The 23,395-nt window shown below is 46.4% G+C and overlaps 1 protein-coding gene across 1 annotated transcript; it reads left to right on the forward strand.

The window, feature by feature from the left end:
• The first annotated feature begins 1,128 nt into the window (after positions 1–1,128).
• Positions 1,129–1,527, forward strand: LOC141037559 (uncharacterized). The gene has a single exon (XM_073506388.1). The coding sequence runs from the start codon at positions 1,129–1,131 to the stop codon at positions 1,525–1,527; it is 399 nt and encodes a 132-aa protein (XP_073362489.1).
• The last annotated feature ends 21,868 nt before the right edge of the window (positions 1,528–23,395 follow it).

The raw sequence follows: 23,395 nt of genomic DNA on the forward strand, positions 1-23,395 counted from the left end.
GCCAGCTATGGGTGTGGGCGAGGAGACGGGCGTGTGGGCGAAGTGATAAACACCCACACACCAGCCCCCTCTGCGTGCGTGAAAACTGGTGTGTGGGCGAATTGCTAAACGCCCACACACCAGCCCCCGTGTGGTGAAAAAGGACATGTGGGCGACCGGATGAATGCCCACACACCAGCTTTGTCCTACGTGGCACACAAAAACTGCTAGAACGCGCCAAGATTCGTGCAGAATTGGTTGGACGAGGATCCATGCGTGTGGGCGAGTTGCCAGACGCCCACACGTGTGGGCGTTAGTGTTTTCGATTATCTAGCCAATGTAATGGTCATCTTTTTTTTGCAGGGATATGTAATGGTCACCTGATCAGCTTACTTTGTTTTGCTATTGTTGAGTATGTATTTTGTGTTGCATGTATATTGGAGTTGTGGCCCACCTCCTAATCTTGTATAGTTGAGATAGAGGCATTTCCTTGTATTATATATACGTGCACCAGCACCCCATTAATACAATGTCTGTTGCATTGCAAACTATCCCTTCTACATGGTATCATATTGGTCGGTCCAACCCTAGGATTTGCCGCCGCCGTCGCCGTCGCCGCCACGCTGCACCCCACCCCTGCAGCACCACACCACCGCGCCCTCCCTCCTCTCCCGTCGCGCCGCCGCTGCCTGTGCTGCCTCGCTTCCGCCTCCCGAGCCGCGACCGACCGCCGCCGCCGCGCCCTCCCGCTTGCACCGCAGCCGCCCGTTGCGCTTCCTCCGCCCCGCTGCCTCCCTCCCGGAGCGCCGCACCCCGCAGCCGCCGCTCTCCATGCCGCCGCTGCCTCTCCCACCCCTCCCAACCCTAACCCGGCCCACAGCTGTCGCCTCTCCATCGCGTCGCTGCCCCTAACCCTACACGCGCATCGCCATGTCTTCGCTCGGCTCCTCCACGACCCGCTCGTCGAACCCCTTCCACGACCCCGAGCCCTCCGCCTCCGCCATCCATGACCTCAACATTGAGGCCCGGGTCCCCATCCGTCTCGACAGCTCCAGCATATCGTACTACGCGTGGAAGACCTACTTCAACCTCATCTTCCGCGAGTAATATCTCACCGAGCACATCGACGGTTCCGTGGACAGCGCGTACATGCGTGGCGATACGGAGTGGTCCGCCATCGAGGCCACGATCATCCATTGGTTCTACCAGACGGTCTCGAAGGACATCTTCCACACGGTTGTCGCCGAGGACGATGACGCCTGCGACGTGTGGGGCAAGATCAACGCGCTCTTCACCGACAACAAACTCCAGCGCCTTGTTTTCTTGCAGCAGGAGTTCTTCGACTGTCACCAGGACAACTCCACCATCGACGAGTACCGCATGAGGCTCAAGATGCTCGCCGACGAGCTTCGCGACATCGGCGCCAAGGTCTCTGACAACCTCATGCTGAGCACCCTCATCGCCGGTCTTAACGAGGACTTCGGCAACGCGGCATCCAACCTCACCTGCTGCCGCAGCCCACTTTTCAGCGCATCGTCGCGTACCTGAAACTTGAGGAGCGCCGGATGACGAAGCTGAGCAGCGGGTCCAGCACACCGCCCTCGCCGTCGGCACCGCCCGCAGCAGCCCTGCTCCTCCGGGCGCGCCCCGTCAGCCCGTGCCGCCCGCGCCCACCAGCTACTACCCGCTACCGCCCGCGCCTCCCCAGCAGCCGCAAGGTTGCGGGGGCCGGCGCAACCGGCGGGGCGGCGGGGCCGCCGCCAGCAGCAGGCGCCGGGCACCGGGGGGCGCCCCGCTACCAGCAGCCGCCACCGCCATGGGCCGCCGGGCAGAACCCGTGGACGGGCGTCGTCCACGCCTATCACATGCCCGTCCTGCGGGCCCCTACATCGGGTCTTCTTGGTCCCTGCCCCGCGGACCACCAGGCGTTCATCGGCGCCCCCTACCAGCCGTACGGTGCTCCGCTCGCGCCACCACCTCTCGGTGGCTACGACGCGCCCACCCAGGCGCCGCCCTATGGAGGCCAGCCGCCGCCGGTACCTGCACCGTGGGACCCCGCCCTCTTGGCCGCCCTACAATCGGCGCCGTAGCTGAGTAATTATGGCGGTGGAGGCGACTGGTACATGGACTCGGGTGCTACTGCGCACATGAGAGCTCATCCTGGTAACCTATCCTCTTCCACTCCAGTTAACATACCCACTCGTATCACTGTTGCGAACGGTTCTTCTTTACCTATCTGTAAGTGCATCTAGTGCCCCTTAGTGATTTTGGTGTATTGAAGACTTATAGGTTAAGGGACTAATGCGTTTGTGAGTGTACACGGATCTATAAGTCTATGAGGATTTTGATAATTACAGTGAAAGCCGACCCCTAAAAATGAAGTTCTTCGACTGAAGACTTTGGATTTCTGAAGACTTTCTGAAGACTTTGAAAGTGAAGAAATTGGTGTGACCTTGAAGACTTGGTATTCATTTGAGGAATATGAAGCGTGAAGACTTTTGTTTTTGTAGTTTCATTTTCTCTTTCTTGAGTCATGGGAAACACCGTACTGTTAAAGGGGGTCGAGGAAATACTAAGGAAAAATTTCCATGTGATGCTCAACTCAAAATCCTACACCTACCAATCCCTTCGAGTGAAGCCATTGGAAATCTCATACAGTTCAGTCATATTCTTCAGTGACAGAGACGAAGTTCTTCTGGTCTCTGAGGAATTTGTTCTGACTGAGGAGTTAGGAATTCGCCAGTGCGGATTGCCTACACAGTGAGGAACATGATAGCCCTGAGGAATTTGAACCTCAAATTTTCGACCGTTGCTGTGCTATGCGCCAGCTGTCCCAAAATATCTACCCACCTAACGGTCATATCATTGAAGGGCATTTATGTCTTATCATGCGAGCTGCTCCCTAGGCTATAAATAGCCGCCCCCTACAACCACTAGCTGGTTGGCTGCTCTGAGAGAAACTGACACTTGTCATTTGAGAGCATCCCATCCTCCGAGGACTTTGAGCGAAAATCATCAAGTGAGGGAAAACCCCAAACCCAAACACCTACAAACCCAAAGTGATTGAGCATCACTGAAGAGATTGATCCTGCGTGGATCTGACGCTTGTTACCTTTGAAGACTGTGCTTCTTCCAGACGGTTAGGCGTCATGGTCTAGAGCATCCAAGAGGAAATTGTGGATCGCCGAGTGACCGAGTTTGTGAAGGTTCGGAAGTCACCTGAAGACTTACCACGAGTGATTGGACGAGGTCTGTGTGACCTTAGTTCAAGGAGAATACGGTGAGGACTGTGTGTCCGGGACTGGGTGTCCTCGGGTTTAAATACCTAGCCGCTCCAACCAGACGTACAACTGAGACAGCAGTTGGAACTGGTCTACCAAATCATTGTCTTCACCATGCCAACTGGTTCTATTTCATCAACTCTTTCATTTCCTCATTCCTGTGTTGTGCACTTGTTCATATCTGTGTTTGAAGACTTTGACTGAAGACTTTCTCAATTTCCTCAGTTTGTTTGTCTTCATCCTGTGTTATCCTGTGTTTACGCTTTCTGTACTCTGTGCTTGTCTTCATTTCATCATGATGACTATGCTTGTGTTCTGCCATGCATACTTTTGAGTACTTATTCCGCTGCAAGTAGTTCTTCGCTAAGGAATTTCCTCACCCACAAATTCCTCAGTGAAGAATTTATAAAAATCGCCTATTCACCCCCCAGTCGATATAACGCACTTTCAATTGGTATCAGAGCAAGGTACTCCCTTGTTCTGTGTGATTTTGGTTTAACCGCCTGGAGTTTTAGTTATGTTGACCACAGGTATGAAGAAAGTGACATGTCCCATCTTTGACGGTCATGAGTATCCCAAGTGGAAGTCCATGATGAAGAAGCGCCTCATGGCGATGAACAGCGAACTGTGGACCATCACTGAGATTGGTCTTACCGATCTGTGCAAGAAGGCGGAAGCTGATGACATTCGCAAGTACACTCTTCTCAACCTCACGGCGAAGGGCGTCCTCTGCTCCTGTCTGTCTCAAAATCAGTTCAGGAACATTATGCATCTCGATCAGGCGAAGCTTATCTGGGACCGTCTCTCTGATGTCTATGAAGGTCATCGAACCCGTCATGATCCTTGGTTTGAGGACTTCAAGGAATCTCTCAATCAATGACATTCGAACCAGAATCATCATCTTCCTCACCATGCCTTATGGCAGATGGTGAAAAGGTAACTGAATGCTATCTGTCTGAATCTAGTGATGATGAATCTGATGATGAATTAGGACCCAGTTATGTCAAGTTTGTTTCCCTTGCCGCTAAACAACAAAGAGCTTTGGAAAAGGTTCAAAACATGCTTCGTAAGAGCAATGATATGTTGGGTGAAGAAATGGATCAGTCAAAAGCTTTGGCTGAAAGTCTTTAGAGACTTCATACTAAGTATGACACCCTTCAAGATCAACATAACACTCTCTTATCTGATCATGAGAAGCTTTCTTATGAATTTCTTCAAAGAAAGCAAGATCTTGAGAAGCTAAGAGTGAGTTATGAAGATCTTCAGAAGGAGCGCGATTCATTACTTGCTCAACAAATCAGCGCTGCTCAGGAAGAATTTGTTCCTCCATGTTTGAAATGCATTGAACGTGAATCTGCTAATTCTTCACCTGAATGTTCAAATGCTCCTAATGCTACAAAGTCCTCAACTGTCTCTGCAATCATTAATTCCTCATCTGAGGACATTGCTAGTATCACTGACGATGCAGGGCTGAAGGAATTGTACATGACAGGCATGTACAAAAGCCTCAAAGGGCATCGGACTCTTTGTGATGTGCTTAAAAAGCAGATCCTCAACAGGAACCCTAGGAAAGAGGGTATTGCCTTTGAGAGGAAACTCAATGCTGATGGTACATATTGGAAGCCTGAGCAGTACCCCAAAACCTCATGGGTTGCTGCAAAGGGACCTCCAGTTGATCCATCTAATTTATCTGGCTTTACATGTGAATCTTCTCATTCTTCTGATGAGTCATTTGACTCCAACTATAAACTGTTCAAAAATCAGAATGGTGAAGTATTTGCTAGATATGTTGGCACTAACTGCAGGAACGGTTCCGCTATGAGGAAAATCTGGGTTCCCAAAAGATGCCTTCAAAGTCTTCAGGTGAATGTCCTCATGACACCACCTGTGAGGAATAGGAACCCCAGATCAAATTCTTCATATGGACCAAATTCTTCATATGGATCCAAGTCCTCATACGGACCAAATTCCTCACATGGATCAAATTCCTCAAAAGGATCAAAGTCCTCATATGATTATCATTGTGCTCACAACTCTGTTTCACAGGGAAGAGCTAAGGGCTATGAATATGAGCATTATTCTTCTAATCGTTATGTTCATAAGTCCTCGAAGAATTTCTCTGCTTATTCATATGCTTACCCTAACTCCTCTTATGTGAAACGAAACGGATTGGCTTCTATGCCACCTTTCTCATATGGACCTCGCAGAGTGATGAACTCTTTGCCACCCCTTCAGATGTGGGTGGTGAAGAAAAAGAACTAATCTCTTCTACAGGGTCAGGTCTCCAGACGTACTTGAACGTCTGAAGAATTTGCTAGAGACCTGAAGTTTGCCTGAAAGGACGCAGGCTAATCATGAAGAAATGAGCTTTCATTTCTCACGTCCTCACACTGCTTTATCTGTTCTATTGCTTGATGAAATTGATCTGATGAATTGATGTCATATTCTTCACTGATGAAGTATATGAAGTTCGTAAGCTGCACTAATTCATCTGCAGGATGATCAACCCAAAGCCACTGAGTGGGTCCTCGATAGTGGATGTACAAATCACATGACTGGTGACAAGAATCTATTGATTGATGCTCCCTTATCACCATCGCATCTGAAGCAAATCATCTTCGCTGACAAAGGCAAAAGTCAGGTATTGGGTCTAGGTAAGGTTGCGATCACAAAGGATCGACACATGGACAAAGTCATGCTTGTCGAGTCCTTAGGATACAACCTCATGTCTGTCTCAATGCTTTGTGATCTTGATATGGTAGTTGTTTTTGGCAAGTATCGTTGTGTTGTGGTTATGGAAGCTGACAATTCCAAAGTTTTTGAAGGCTTTAGGAGAGGAGACTTGTATATTGTTGATTTCTCTACAGGACCGCAACCAGCCGTGTGCCTACTTGCAAAAGCTTCAGAAGGATGGCTATGGCATCGACGACTTGGTCATGCAGGCATGAGGAATTTGCACACGCTTGCGAAGAAGAAGCATGTCATTGGCATTGAGAATGTCAAATTTCTCAAGGATCACCTATGTGGAGCATGTGAAGCTGGAAAGATGACCAAGGCTAAGCATCCAGCGAAGACTATCATGACCACTACTCGACCATTCGAATTGCTTCACATGGACCTCTTTGGTCCCAACCATTACTCAGCTGTCACAAATGACGCATCTCTCTATGGGCTTGTTATTGTTGATGATTACTCTCGTTACACATGGGTAGACATTGTTACTTACAAACATGAAGTGCAGGAAGTCTTCAAACGATTTTCCTCGAGGGCTTCAACCAACTTTGGTGTGAAGATCAAGCACATCAGAAGTGACAATGGAACTGAGTTCAAGAATTCTGGTCTTGATGACTATCTTGATGAACTTGGTATTACTCATGAGTTATCTGCTCCTTACACTCCTCAGCAAAATGGCGTCGTGGAGCACAAGAACAGAACTCTTGTTGAGATGGCTCGCACCATGCTTGATGAGTACAAGACGCCTCGTCACTTATGGATTGAGGCAATTTATACTATGTGCCACATCATCAACAGGGTATATCTTCACAAATTCTTCAAGAAGACTGCTTATGAACTCCTCACTGACAAGAAACCCAATGTGAGTTATTTCAAAGTCTTTGGTGCTAAATGTTGGATTAGAGATCCTCATCACAATGCTAAATTTGCACCGAAAGCACATGAAGGTTTTATGCTTGGTTACGGAAAGGACTCGCACACCTACAGAGTCTTCAACACCATTCTTCACAAGGTTGTTGAAACTGTAGATGTGCGGTTCGATGAAACTAATGGCTCGCAAAGAGAGCACCTACCCTCTGTGATAGATGAACCAGCACCTGAGGAAACTATCAAGTTCAAGGCTACTGAGGATGTCATTCCTACCGAAGAATTTGTGCACTGATGAAAATGGTATTGACTTCGATCAAAAGGTATACCGCTCCATGATTGGTTCTTTATTGTACTTATGTGCATCTAGGCCAGATATTATGCTTAGTGTTTGCATGTGCGCCCGATTTCAAGCTACACCGAAGGAATCACATCATAAGGCTGTGAAGCATATTCTTCGATATCTAGCTCACACACCAACACTAGGATTATGGTACCCCAAGGGCTCGGCTTTTGATCTCGTTGGATATTCTGACTCTGACTATGCTGGTGATCATGTGGATCGCAAGTCAACATCTGGTACATGTCATTTCCTCGGACGATCTTTGGTCTGTTGGTCCTCGAAGAAACAGAACTGCGTATCACTGTCTACTGCTGAAGCTGAGTACATTACTGCTGGTTCTTGCTGTGCTCAATTGCTGTGGATGAAGCAAACTCTCAAGGACTACGGCGTCAACGTGAAGAATGTGCCTCTCTTCTGTGACAATGAGAGTGCCATCAAGATTGCTCACAACCCAGTTCAGCACTCAAAGACAAAGCACATTCAGATTCGTCATCATTTTCTTTGCGATCATGTGTTGAAGGGCGACATTTCTATTGAGCATGTGAAGACTGAAGAACAGCTAGCCGATATCTTCACAAAGCCCTTGGATGAGAAGAGATTTAGCAAGTTGCGGTGTGAGCTAAATATTCTAGAATCTTCGAATGTTCTTTGAAAAGGACACTCATCCTAACACTTATGCAAAATTGATGACTTAGATGTACAACACATGAAGAAACGTTTTTCTTCAATCAATGAAGAATAACACTCTAAGTGTGAAGAAATTAATGAAGAATTTGATTCTCAGAACCCTACGACAATTGTACGCAGTGTCTGAAATCATCATTCTTATACGGTGGGTCACGCCACCACAAAAGTTGAAAATCTTCAATTTGAGTTTTCCTCAGTTTTGAAATTCCTCAGTTGCTCATATTCTTCAACTTTGCAAAATCTTCACTGTTTCCGTCATTTCTCTTCATTGGCTGTATATATATATATGAGTTTATGTCCTCTACAGCATTCACTTATGGCTAATTCTTCAAGTTGGTTTTTCTGCTAAGTGAATGTGATCGGACCCTTCCCCCTCTATGTTATACTCAACCCAATCTATTCACAAATTCTTCATGTGCGTTCTATTTGAAACTCGTTCAAAATCTTCACTATGTCCTTGTCAGCTGAAGAATTTGCAAACGGAATTTTTAACTTATCTTATCCAAATTTTCGGCTTTGCCGCTCAAACCGTTCCGCTTCCCACGATATACTTATCTATTCACCCATGATCTAACACGATCTCCACTTCTCAGTATGTGGGTGACACATGTCATGCGAATGAGAAGGGTCAGGGGCACGTTCGTCCAATTTCTTCGGGCGAACCGTTTTTCACCGTGGCTATAAATACCCCCTCTCCCCTTCCTCACTTCTTTTACTCCGCTCGACCTCTCTCCAAGCTCGAGCTTCTCAAACCCTAGCGCCGCCGCTACATCATCGTCGCCGGTGAGGAAGAGCTTCACTGCCTCGATCTCGTCGCCGCCGTACTCACGCCGGCCGCGGAAATCTTCACTCCGCCGCCGCCGTAGCCGTCTTTCCTCCGCCAAGTTAGGGCGTGGAAGATCTGCACAGACGAGCTTCACTTCTCCACATCCCAGTTCATCGTGTTCTTCGTTCAGGGTAATTAAAAGTTACTTTTACTGCCCTCTTTGATTCAAATGTTTACTACAAAATCTTCAAAGGTGTTTTTTTCTTCAAATCCTCACACACTAAACACCTCACATGTCATCTGCTCTTGATTCGTTTCTCTAAGCATCACTTTTCTTCAAGATTCCTCAATTGTGTGGATCTTCAATCTATACAACTCTGGAACCTAAGACAAAGAACGCTTAGTGAAATTCTTCAAGACTCATCTGGTCAAATTCCTCAAACTTGTTCTTATTGAAAAACCTTCTGAGAACGCATATGACCTGTCCAAATTCCTCGCAACTATACTCTGTTCACAGGTACTCATGTCCGCTGCTGAATCACTAGGTTCTCATCAACTTAACTCATTTGCAGCGTTCCTTGAAGAAAATTTGCATACTTCTTCAGAGAGTTCAATTGTTCAAATTCCTCAACTAAAGAAAATGGCTAATGAAAAGAGGCCACAGAAAGGAGGAAAGAGGCCTGAGGTCAATACTGCCTTTGAAATCCCTGAGGACATTTATGCTGGGTATTGCACACCCCCCGAGGAAGATAAAAATCAGCGCAAGGTGCGCATTCAGAGGATAGAAAGGAGATGGGCAAAAGAGTGGAGGGAGTACAGGTATGTGACTCCAAAATACATGAAGAAATTCGCTGTTACTCCTCCATGCTCAAGACCTCCATTGGCACCTGGCCAAGAGGCAGATCCCACTAGCATCAAGCACGGTGAGGATTTTCCTAAAGAATGGGCCAAGCGCCAGGCCAAGTTGGCCAAACAGGCAAAAGATGCCACTGCTGCTGCTGCTGAGGCCTCTGTAAGGCCGAAGAAATCCATGGCAAAGAAGCCTGCACACAAGCCAAGTGCCTCTTCTTCAATGCCCTCACGGCAAATTCCTCAAGCCGCTCCTGCTCCTCCAAAGTCCTCAGCTGCTCCGACAAAATCCTCAGCACCTGTGCATCTCGCCACGTGCCAAAGGACTACAGGCATCTCTATTGCCTCAGGAGCTTCAGCTAGTTCCTCAGCTGCACCAAAGTCTTCAACAGGACCCTCTCTGCTGAAGACAAAGACAACTGCTGGACGAGGCTCTCGCCCAAGTCCTCAGAAGAAGCAGGTCGCCGTCCAAGTACCGTCTGATGAAGACGAAGCTGATGATGAAGAACTTGCTGAAATCATCAAAGACAGGCAAGTCAGGGTCGCTAGAGCCAAGGGCACAGAAGTGCCACTGCTTTTGGATCCAAAGCTGATCCTCAACTATACTCTGGCACAAGGACCCAAACACTCCTATGCCTGATTTCAAGTTGACACCTGGCCAAAGTCACATGCTGACCCATTTCATCAGTGAAGAAAAATGGAAATATGAGAAGGCCAGGCAACTCAAGAAAGCACAGTACAGGAAGGAGAAGTTTCTGAAGAACAACGTTGTCTCTATGACAACTGATGAACTCGTAAAGCTCCAGTCTAAAATCAAAGTCCTCAGCGATGATTTCAACGCTGACTATGCTGATTGGAAAGGAGCCAAGGTCAGGTTCGTCAATCTGACGAAGACACTCACTTCAAGTGCCCCTGCCCCTGTGCATATTGAAGTCACTCCGGCTGAAGCATCTGCTCAGCAAACTGAAGAACATGCCAGCACTGCTGATGACAATCAGGCTGCTGAAGATCATGTGAGTTCCAGGGCTGATGACTGCATTCCAGCCGCTGATGAAACTGCCAGGGCACCCACTAGTGGTGCGCCTGAAGAAACTGCACCAAATTCCTCTCCTCCACCTGCGCCTACTCCAACTCCAATCCTTCCATCTGCATCAGATGTGAAGAAGACCAAGGCTGCAGAGCGTGCAGCAGTGAAGAAAAGGAAAGCATCAGCTTCTTCAGATTCTTCTGCTCCGAAGAAAATGAAGCCTATGACCAGCTCTCTTGCAAACCCAATTGATGCTGTCCCAATCTCAACCATGCCATCAAAGAACCTTGTTCCTTTTGGTGAAGAATATGTGATCCCTAGCGGATCTGATGAAGAAACTCCTTCTGCTGCTACGTCAGAGCAGATGGATGAAGAAATTGAAGTGGATGAAATCCCTTCAACCCCAGTTGTTTCCTCGCCTGTGCCTCAGTTTACCGCTGAAGAGGCCGGTGTTGAAGAAATTGAAGATGAAGATGTGGACATTGGCTGTACCACACCTATGATGAATGATGACAAGTCAGCACCCCAATTCTCCACTCTTCACTCCACTGCAGCAAATTCCTCAGTCCCCAGTCACTACAGTTCAAATGGGATCTGATGAAGCTCATGAAGACATTCCAGCCGCTAGTGCTGAAGAAACTGAAAATAAAGAATTCAAGAACCAGGCTGCCACTGAAGAGGAACCAGAAATTCCTCAGCCTGAAGAACCTGAGATTCCGATTCCTGAGGTTGTGATGCAACTCACTGACACTCCTCTGCCCAAACCAAAGGATCCATTCTCCAGGAAGCAAAAATTCAAGACTGATGCCTTCTTTGGCGAGCATGTATTCTTCACTGATTACAACCCTTATGACTCTGCTCGCATAAGGAAAGGCGTTTCTGGACTGCCAGCCAGGCAAATTTCTATTCCTCAGTGCTGTTCGACAAAGACAAAGTCTTCGATCATGAGCACATTCCTCACGTGGACATGGAGTCTCTGTCGTGCTTCGTGCCAGTCCTCAGTGTTCTTCACGATGCTGGACTATTAAATTTCTGCACTGACATCTGTGATTGGAATGAAGAACTTATTCTTCAATTCTATGCAATGCTGCACATCACCGGAAATTCTGAAGATGTGAATTCATGGGTGCTGGACTGGATGTCTGAAAACACTTACTACAAGGCACCAGCTACTGAATTGCTTCGTGCCTTACCTCTCAGTCCGCCCCTTGAAGGTGCTTGTTGCGTCTACAATGAACCTGAGCTAACCGATCACTACATGCAAGTGCTGATGAAGCCTTTGAAGCCAGGTCAGACCTCAAGAACAAAATTCCTTGTGAAGGAATTGTTGTATGTGCCTCGGACTGTCTATCGCATTCTGACGAAGACATTGAGTCCAATCAAGGGCCACGACTCAAATGAAGAAGAAGTCGTTGGCATCATGAAGAATCTGATTTTCAATATCATTCATGGCATTCACATCAACTTCCATGATTTGTTCATGAGGACTCTGTCTAATGTCGCCATGTCACCATTTAAGTTGAAGCCTTATGCACCTTGGATTATGAGATTCATCAGGACAAGGTCTTCACTCAACTATAAAGCTGATACACTGAACCATTGCAGCTACTTGCCCCCAATTGAAGTCCTCAAACGGACATTTTCCTCAGCTGATGAAAAGGGCAAGGCTACTGCTATAATTGAAGAAGGCATTCGTCCATTGGATGGACAATTTCGCAATGCTGCATCCTACTCCACCAATGATGACTCTGCCACCCATGACTCTGCCGCCAACGCACCCAAGCAAAATCCTCAAGGCACAGCACCCAGGGTGATGACTGACCGTGAGCTTCTCCTCAGTCTTCACCAGAAGGTTGATCGCAATCATAAATGGGTCAAGCGTCGGTTTGGTTCAATTCTTCACAACATGACTGCTACCCACAATGCAGTGAAGAAAAACCACTACTACCTTCATGAAATCCTCAACCGCACTTGGGCTGTTCTGTCTCAAGTCTATTGTGAAGAAGATCTGAAGACAATGGGTCTCAAGGACGATCTTGACTGGGCTGCACCTCCTCCGAAGAAGTAGAAGAAGGTCAAGGTTCCTTCCTTGGTGGCCAGCTCCTATTCTTCATCACGTGAAGATTTGGACGACACTGCGGCAGGCCCTACTCCAACAACCGACCCCAACAATGCTGACGCTCCTTCATCACCTTGATATTCTTCAGGGGCGTTAGTCCTCATTTTGGATCCTTTTGGTCATTTCATGACAAAGGGGGAGAAATTTGAGTTAGTCTTCAAGCGGGTCTATTATATGGGCGTTTTTTTTCCTAAGTTACAACTCTCGTTCTTCTGATGACTTTGTTGGATCGAGTTGTAAACTTAAACTTTATGGTGACCTGATACTTTTGCTGTTTCTTATGCATTCCTCGTTAATGTTATTGCACGCATGCTGAATTACATCAGTCACCATATTTCATCATGCATTTCAAATTCTTCATATATTATGTCAAATGCGTGTATGAATTACAAGATATAGGGGGAGATCTCCATGATTCAACTCTTCAAGTGTGCATTGCTTCAAAAGCAAATTCCTCACTATGCACATCTTTAGGGGGAGTTCTTCTATATCTTGCAATCAAATTCCTCAATATCAGTATGTACACGCCATATGTTTATCCCCGTTGAAAACTTAACCTATATTGTCATCAATCACCAAAAAGGGGGAGATTGTAAGTGCATCTAGTGCCCCTTAGTGATTTTGGTGTATTGAAGACTTATAGGTTAAGGGACTAATGCGTTTGTGAGTGTACATAGATCTATAAGTCTATGAGGAGTTTGATAATTACAGTGAAAGTCGACCCCTAAAAATGAAGTTCTTCGAATGGAGACTTTGGATTTCTGAAGACTTTCTGAAGACTTTGAAAGTGAAGAAATTGGTGTGACCTTGAAGACTTGGTATTCATTTGAGGAATATGAAGCGTGAAGACTTTTGTTTTCGTAGTTTCATTTTCTCTTTCTTGAGGTATAGGAAACACCGTACTGTTAAAGGGGGTCGAGGAAATACTAAGGAAAAAATTCCATGTGATGCTCAACTCAAAATCCTACACCTAGCAATCCCTTCGAGTGAAGCCATTGGAGATCTCATACAGTTCAGTCATATTCTTCAGTGACAGGGACGAAGTTCTTCTGGTCTTTGAGGAATTTGTTCTGACTAAGGAGTTAGGAATTCGCCAGTGCGGATTGCCTACACAGTGAGGAACATGATAGCCCTGAGGAATTTGAACCTCAAATTTCCGACCGTTGCTGTGCTATGCGCCAGCTGTCCCAAAATATCTACCCACCTAACGGTCATATCATTGAAGGGCATTTATGTCTTATCATGCGGGCTGCTCCCTAGGCTATAAATAGCCGCCCCCTACAACCACTAGCTGGTTGGCTGCTCTGAGAGAAACTGACACTTATCATTTGAGAGCATCCCATCCTCCGAGGACTTTGAGCGAAAATCATCAAGTGAGGAAAAATGCCAAACCCAAACACCTACAAACCCAAAGTGATTGAGCATCACTGAAGAGATTGATCCTGCGTGGATCTGACGCTTGTTACCTTTGAAGACTGTGCTTCTTCCAGACGGTTAGGCGTCATGGTCTAGAGCATCCAAGAGGAAATTGTGGATCGCCGAGTGACCGACTTTGTGAAGGTTCGGAAGTCACCTGAAGACTTACCACGAGTGATTGGACGAGGTCTGTGTGACCTTAGTTCAAGGAGAATACGGTGAGGACTGTGTGTCCGGGACTGGGTGTCCTCGGGTTTAAATACCTAGCCGCTCCAACCAGACGTACAACTGAGACAACAATTGGAACTGGTCTACCAAATCATTGTCTTGACCAAGCCAACTGGTTCTATTTCCTCAACTCTTTCATTTCCTCATTCCTGTGTTGTGCACTTGTTCATATCTGTGTTTGAAGACTTTGACTGAAGACTTTCTCAATTTCCTCAGTTCAATTTCTCAGTCTGTTTGTCTTCATCCTGTGTTATCCTGTGTTTACGCTTTCTGTACTCTGTGCTTGTCTTCATTTCATCATGATGACTATGCTTGTGTTCTGCTATGCATACTTTTGAGTACTTATTCCGCTGCAAGTAGTTCTTCGCTAAGGAATTTCCTCACGCACAAATTCCTCAGTGAAGAATTTATAAAAATCGCCTATTCACCCCCTCTAGTCGATATAACGCACTTTCACTATCACTCATGTCGGTAGAACTAGTTTTCCTTCTAGTTCCACACCTATTACTATGTCTAATGTCCTTGTCTCACCTGACTTAGTCACTAGTTTAGTTTCCGTTCGTCATCTTACTCGTGAGAATCCAATTACTGTTGAATTTGATGGTGTTGGTTTTTCTATGAAGGACGCCCGTAGCTGGATGGTGCTTCACCGATGTGATAGCCCTGATGAGCTTTATCCCATGCACACCGGCGCCTCCACCTCCACTCCCGTTGCCCTCGCCGCCGGCGTCGACCTTTGGCATGCTTGTTTGGGCCATCCCAACCCCACCGTTTTGCGTCAGATTCTTAGCAGTTTTTCTTTCTCATGTAATAAGCTCGACGAGAATACTTATGAGGCTTGTCACTTGGGCAAGCACGTTCGTCTTCCCATTTGTGCGTCTACTTCAGTTTCCACTTTTTCATTTCAATTACTTCATAGTAATGTTTGGACGTCTCCCATTGCGAGTAACACGGGTTATCTATACTATTTGGTGATTTTAGATGATTACTCTCATTATGTGTGGACTTTTCCTCTTCGTCGTAAATCTGATGCTTTAGCCACACTCACCCCCTTTTATTCCTATGTCACCACCCAGTTCGGTTGCCCCATACTCGCACTCTAGACTGATAACGGAAAAGAGTCTGACAATGTCGCTCTCCGCACACTTCTCGCCTCTCACGGCACCATCTTTCGTCTGACTTGTCCTTACACTTCACAGCAGAACATAAACTCGCACCGCATTCCGTCCCACCTCTTAATGACCGCGTTCGCACGTCACTCTTTCACTCTAACGTGCCCGCTTGGTTTTGGCCCGATGCACTCGCCACCGCCACTCTATTAGTTAACATTCGTCCGTGTTGTCCCCGGTGGAACTACGCCCCTCACCACCTTCTCTTCGGTACACCACCGTCCTATGATGGTCTTCGCATCTTTGGGTATCTCTGTTATCCTAGCACCGCGTCCACCAAGCCACATAAACTCGCACCACATTCCGTCCCATGCGTCTTCCTTGGCTACCCACCTAACACCAAAGGTTACCGGTGCTATGATCCTGTCACTCATCGTGTGTACACGTCGAGGCACGTGTACTTTGTCGAGACGGTGTTTCCTTTTTTCCAGGTCTCTTCGGCTTCGGCTACTTCTGCGTCGGTGCCCGCGCCCCCATCCTGGAGCGATGCGCGAAGGCGCCCCCCAGAGACCCCCGGCACAGCGCCTTCTGCCACCACCGCCCGGTTTTTTGACTCCCTCCCCAGAGGTCGAGTCTGACTGGGCCCCCGGATCCCCGTCTCCCTCCTAAGAGGTTGAGCCGGTGGGTACCCCGGCCGCCACCCCGGCAATGGGCTCGACGTCCTCTTCACCCGTCGCCCCTCGGCCGCCGGCTCGGCTGCCGCTGCCGCCACCGCGGCCCTCGCCCGCCGCTCCCGTTGTCGGTGTCAAAACCGGCAGATCTCGGGTAGGGGGTCCCGAGCTGCGTGTCGTGGATTGATGGGTAACAGGAGACAGGGGACACGATGTTTACCCAGGTTCGGGCCCTCTTAATGGAGGTAATACCCTACTTCCTGCTTGATTGATCTTGATGAATATAGAGATTACAAGAGTTGATCTACCTCGAGATCATATGTTGTGGTCTAAACCCTAGAGGTATGATGAGTAATGTCATAATGACCTAGCATATATCTATCGACTAGCCCGGCCTCGGCTTATATAATGTACCAGAGGCCTAGGATAACAAGAGTCCTAGTCGAACACGTCGGTGGAGAGGAGTCCTTGTCTTGATCACCAAGTCTTGTGGAATCTTCCTCATGTATGCATCGGCTGTCCGAACTGGCCCATGAGTAAACGGCCATGGGGGTCCTCGGCCCAATCCAACTGATCGGGAGACGATCTGGTGAGTACTCCCTAGTCCAGGACACCATCAGTAGCCCCCTGAACCGGTCTTCAAGTTGGGGACGCTCCTCAATCCTTCCGAACTGTACTTCATCTTCGGTCATCGGTCTTGAAAACTGGTTCAACAAATCTTCTCGTCTTCGATCTTGAGGATCGCCGAAGTAAATCCGAAGAGTTTACACGCCGGGTATCCGAGGAGCCCCTTTAAGTTATCGACCTTTATCAATGCCATGTTATTTTTACACCCACCTAGGGTTTGAAGTTGTTCCCGTGCAGCAGCGTCCTCTTGCATCCGAGCCCCAACGCCGGACTGCATTCGAGGTATCTTTTGCAGCCGAGCACCAACGCCGGAATATGTCCACGCTCCAACGCCGGACTATGTCCAAGCTCCAACGCCGGACTATATCCGAGGTGCCATAGATCACCTTGGTTCAAAAAGTTTTAGCCGAGCTTAATGCCGGAAATGCCCTCTAAGGAGCCAGCCACTTGCATCCGAGCTATATGCCGAACTGCTTCCGAGGTGGCTCATGTTGGGGAACATAGTACTTTCAAAAAAATTCCTACGCACACGCAAGATCATGGTGATGCATAGCAACGAGAGGGGAGAGTGTGTCCACGTACCCTCGTAGACCGAAAGCGGAAGCGTTAGCATAACGCAGTTGATGTAGTCGTATGTCTTCACGATCCGACCGATCAAGTACCGAACGCACGACACCTCCGAGTTCTGCACACGTTCAACTCGATGACGTCCCTCGAACTCCGATCCAACCGAGCTTTGAGGGAGAGTTCCATCAGCACGACGGCGTGGTGACGATGATGATGTTCTACCGACGCAGGGCTTCGCCTAAGCACCGCTACGAGATTATCGAGGTGGACTATGGTGGAGAGGGGCACCGCACACGGCTAAAATATTCAAGAGATCAATTATTGTGTCTATGGGGTGCCCCTCTCCTCCATATATAAAGGGGGGAGGAGAGGGCCGGCCAAGGGGAGGAGGCGCGCCCAAGGGGGGAGTCCTACTCCCACCGGGAGTAGGACTCCTCCTTTTCCTATTTGGAGAGGGAGAGGGAAGGAAGAGGAAGGAGGGAGGAAGGAGGGGGGAGGCCCTCCCAATTCGGATTGGGCTTGGGGGGCGCCCCCTCCCTTGCTCCTTTCCCCTCCTTTCCACTAAAGCCCATTAAGGCCCATATACCTCCCGGGGGGTTCCGAAAACCTCCCGGTGCTCCGGTATTATCCCGATCTCACCCGGAACCATTCCGGTATCCAAATATAGTCGTCCAATATATCGATCTTTACATCTCGACCATTTCGAGACTCCTCGTCATGTCTGTGATCACATCCGGGACTCCGAATTACCTTCGGTACATCAAAACACATAAACTCATAATATAACCGTCATCGAACTTTAAGCGTGCGGACCCTACGGGTTCGAGAACTATGTAGACATGACCGAGACACGTCTCCGGTCAATAACCAATAGCGGAACCTGGATGCTCATATTGGCTCCCACATATTCTACGAAGATCTTTATTGGTCAAACCGCATAACAAAATACGTTGTTCCCTTTGTCATCGGTATGTTACTTGCCTGAGATTCGATCGTCGGTATCTCAATACTTAGTTCAATCTCGTTACCGGCAAGTCTCTTTACTCGTTCCGTAATACATCATCCCGAAACTAACTCATTAGTTGCAATGCTCGCTAGGCTTAAGTGATGTGCATTACCGAGTGGGCCCAGAGATACCTCTCCGACAATCGGAGTGACAAATCCTAATCTCGAAATATGCCAACCCAACAAGTACCTTCGGAGACACCTGTAGAGCACCTTTATAATCACCCAGTTACGTTGTGACGTTTGGTAGCACACAGCACACAAAGTGTTCCTCCGGTAAACGGGAGTTGTATAATCTCATAGTCATAGGAACATGTATAAGTCATGAAGAAAGCAATAGCAACATACTAAACGATCAAGTGCTAAGCTAACGGAATGGGTCAAGTCAATCACATCATTCTCCTAATGATGTGATCCCGTTAATCAAATGACAACTCTTTGTCTATGTCTAGGAAACATAACCATCTTTGATTAACGAGCTAGTGAAGTAGAGGCATACTAGTGACATTCTGTTTGTCTATGTATTCACACATGTATCATGTTTCCGGTTAATACAATTCTAGCATGAATAATAAACATTTATCATGATATAAGGAAATAAATAATAACTTTATTATTGCCTCTAGGGCATATTTCCTTCAGTCTCCCACTTGCACTAGAGTCAATAATCTGGATTACACAGTAATGATTCTAACACCCATGGAGCCTTGGTGCTGATCATGTTTTGCTCGTGGAAGAGGCTTAGTCAACGGGTTTGCAACATTCAGATCCGTATGTATCTTGCAAATCTCTATGTCTCCCACCTGGACTTGATCCCGGACGGAGTTGAAGCGTCTCTTGATGTGCTTGGTTCTCTTGTGAAATCTGATGACCCACAAGTATAGGGGATCTATCGTAGTCCTTTCGATAAGTAAGAGTGTCGAACCCAACGAGGAGCAGAAGGAAATGATAAGCGGTTTTCAGCAAGGTATTCTCGGCAAGCACTGAAATTATAGGTAACAGATAGTTTTGTGATAAGATAATTTGTAACGAGCAACAAGTAACAAAAGTAAATAAAGTGCAGCAAGGTGGCCCAATCCTTCTTTTAGCAAAGGACAAGCCTGGACAAACTCTTATATGGAGAAAAGCGCTCCCGAGGACACATGGGAATTATCGTCAAGCTAGTTTTCATCACGTTCATATGATTCGCGTTCGGTACTTTGATAATTTGATATGTGGGTGGACCGGTGCTTGGGTGCTGTCCTTACTTGGACAAGCATCCCACTTATGATTAACCTCTATTGCAAGCATCCGCAACTACAACAAAAGTATTAAGGTAAACCTAACCATAGCATGAAACATATGGATCCAAATCAGCCCCTTACGAAGCAATGCATAAACCAGGGTTTAAGCTTCTGTCACTCTAGCAACCCATCATCTACTTATTACTTCCCAATGCCTTCCTCTAGGCCCAAATAATGGTGAAGTGTTATGTAGTCGACGTTCACATAACACCACTAGAGGATAGACAACATACATCTCATCAAAATATCAAACGAATACCAAATTCACATGACTACTAATAGCAAGACTTCTCCCATGTCCTCGGGAACAAACGTAACTACTCACAAAGCATATTCATGTTCATAAGCAGAGGGGTATTAATATGCATAATGGATCTGAACATATGATCTTCCACCAAATAAACCAACTAGCATCAACTACAAGGAGTAATCAACACTACTAGCAACCTACAGGTACCAATCCCGGACTTAGAGACAAGAATTGGATACAAGAGATGAACTAGGGTTTGAGAGGAGATGGTGCTGGTGAAGATGTTGATGGAGATTGCCCTCTCCCGATGAGAGGAGCGTTGGTGATGACGATGGCGATGATTTCCCCCTCCCGGAGGGAAGTGTCCCCGGCAGAACAGCTCAGCCGGAGCCCTAGATTGGTTCCGCCTCGTGGCGGCGGAGTCTCGTCCCAAAAGCTTGCTTATGATTTTTCTTTGGACGAAAGACTTCATATACCAGTAGATGGGCATCGGAGAGCCAACAGGGGGCCCATGAGGCAGGGGGCGCGCCCAAGGGGTAGGGCACGCCCCCCACCCTCGTGGACAGGTGGAGGCCCCCCTGACGTGGATTCTTCTTCCAGTATTTTTTATTATTTCCAAAAATAACTTTCGTGGAGTTTCAGGACTTTTGGAGTTGTGCAGAATAGGTCTCTAATATTTGCTCCTTTTCCAGCCCAGAATTCTAGTTGCCGGCATTCTCCCTCCTTTTGTAAACCTTGTGAAATAAGATAGAATAGGCATAAGTATTGTGACATAATGTGTAATAACAGCCCATAATGCAATAAATATCGATATAAAAGCATGATGCAAAATGGACGTATCAACTCCCCCAAGCTTAGACCTCGCTTGTCCTCAAGCGAAAGCTGATAACGATAAATATATCCACATGTTTAGAGGTAGAGGTGTCGATAAAATAAAATACGGACATGAGGGCATCATGATTATTCTCATAACAGCAACATATATGGACATTGTCATATGATTTCTTATGCTCAAGTAATAATCTATTCACAATGCAAAATATGAATCAGAAACTTTATTGAGAACTAACAAACTATAATCTCAGTCATTGAGGCAATTGCAATTTATCATAACATCAAAAAGAGTCTATGTCAGAGCTTTCTAGCAAGTCCACATACTCAACTATCATTTAGTCTTTCATAATTGCTAACACTCACGCAATACTTGTGTTTACGGAATTTTAATCGGACACAGAGAAAGATACGGGCTTATAGTTTCGCCTCCCAACCTTTTACCTCAAGGGTAATGTCAACAATAATAGTTCATGCTAACCCATATCCAATTAGATATATCTATCAGGATCTTTCCAATACACTGTGCTTGCCAAAGGATAAAATATAAAAAGGAAAGGTGAAGATCACCATGACTCTTGCATAAGGTAGAAGGTAATAATAAAAGATAGGCCCTTCGCAGAGGGAAGCAGAGGTTGCCATGCGCTTTCAGGGTTGGATGCACAAAATCTTAATGCGAAAGAACGTCACTTTATATTGCCACTTGTGATATGAACCTTTATTATGCAGTCCGTCGCTTTTATTTCTTCCACATCACAAGATCGTATAAAGCTTATTTCCTCCACACCAATCAATCATACATATTTAGAGAGCAATTTTTATTGCTTGCACCGATGACAACTTACTTGAAGGATCTTACTCAATCCATACATAGGTATGGTCGACTCTTATGGCAAAACTGGTTTAAGGGTTTTGGGAAGCACAAGTAGTATCTCTACTTGGTGCAAAGAATTTGGCTAGCATGAGGGGGAAAGGCAAGCTCAACATGTTAGATGATCCATGACAATATACTTTATCTCAGATATAAGAAAACATAACCCATTACGTTGTCTTCCTTGTCCAACATCAACTCTTTAGCATGTCATATTTTAATGAGTGCTCCCAATCATAAAAGATGTCCAAGATAGTATATTTATATGTGGGACCTCTCTTTCTTTATTACTTCCTATTAATTGCAACGATGACCAAAATTATGTTTGTCAACTCTCAACAACTTTTAATCATCATACTCTTTCTATGTGAAGTCATTACTATCCATAAGATCAATATGATATTTTTATTCCTTTTTATTCTTTTCTCTTTTCTTTTATTCACTCAAGATCATAGCAAAATAATCAAGCCCTTGACTCAACACTAATCTTTATTATATAGCTCACGGACTCGATTACATAGAGAGATCATAAAGCAAAACTCAAAACTAGATCATACCAAAACTTTTATTCTACTAGATCAAGATACTACTAAATAGGATCGAACTAAGAAAAACGGTAAAGATAGGAGATGTGGTGGTGATACGATACCGGGGCACCTCCCCAAGCTTGGCAGTCGCCAAGGGGAGTGCCCATACCCATGTGATTATGTCTCCTTTGTTGGTGAAGGGATTGTTGATGATGTAGGCTTGTCGTCCATCTTCCAAGGCATAGGCTCACCATCATATATAGAAGGATGATCGAGTCTCCGGGATCCTTAAATCTGCAGCCAAACTCATCCTTTTGAATCTATATTCATACTCACAGTTTTGGTTTTGCAGGTCATAGATTTGAGCTTGGAGGTGCTCGATTTTCTCGTGGAGCTTGAAGATGGCCTCCCTAATATCCTTGGCATCCAGCTTGTGGTTGTTGGTGAACTCCGTGATCATTATGTGATTAGAGTCAAGTCCACGCTCCACCATCTCCTGGCACTTGAAAACTTGTTGCTCCATTGCTTCAAGCCTTGTCTCCACGCTTCCGGTCCTCCGTGGTCCCTCAACATCGCGGATGTGCAGCAACCCATCCCGCATCTCACTGGTTTGAGGGTGTTGCAGCACCTCCGCGAGGTAGGGGTTGATGACCTTCTTAAAGAACTTGTCCTTGGGGGCGCTTGGAGACGTCATGATGATCTAGATCTGTCAGAGAAACAGCTCAAAACGAAAACAGAGGATATTTGCGTGATACAGGAGTCAAAACCTTTGGGAGATTATATAATGAATTTTTACCGACCAAAATACGTATCGTGCAAGAAAACGGAGTCCGGAGAGCACACGAGGTGCCCACGAGGCAGGGGGCGCGCCCTCCACCCTCGTGGAGACCTCGTGTCCTTCCCGAACTGCTTCTTATTTTTCTATTTTTCTAAATATTCCAAAACGGAGAAAAATTGCCTTTGGAACTGTTTTGGAGTCGGTTTACTTACCGTACCACGTACCTATTCCTTTTCGGAGTCTGAAATGTTCCGGAAAGTGTCTCTTATGTATTCCTCCGGGGTTACGGTTTCAATAACATTGGTTTCAACATTTATAGGATTACCTGAGATATAACGTTTGATTCTTTGACCGTTCACCACCTTCGGATTTGTGCCTTCAAAGTTGTTGATTTTTATGGCACCGGAACGATAGACCTCCTCGATAACATAAGTGCCTTCCCATTTAGAGAGAAGTTTTCCTGCAAAAAATCTTAAACGAGAGTTGTATAGCAATACATAATCACCTACATTAAACTCACGCTTTTGTATCTTTTGTCATGCCATCTTTTAACTTTTTCTTTAAACAATTTGGCATTTTCA

Source organism: Aegilops tauschii, chromosome 1 (genome assembly GCF_002575655.3).
Source record: "Aegilops tauschii subsp. strangulata cultivar AL8/78 chromosome 1, Aet v6.0, whole genome shotgun sequence".
Taxonomy (NCBI): Eukaryota; Viridiplantae; Streptophyta; class Magnoliopsida; order Poales; family Poaceae; genus Aegilops; species Aegilops tauschii.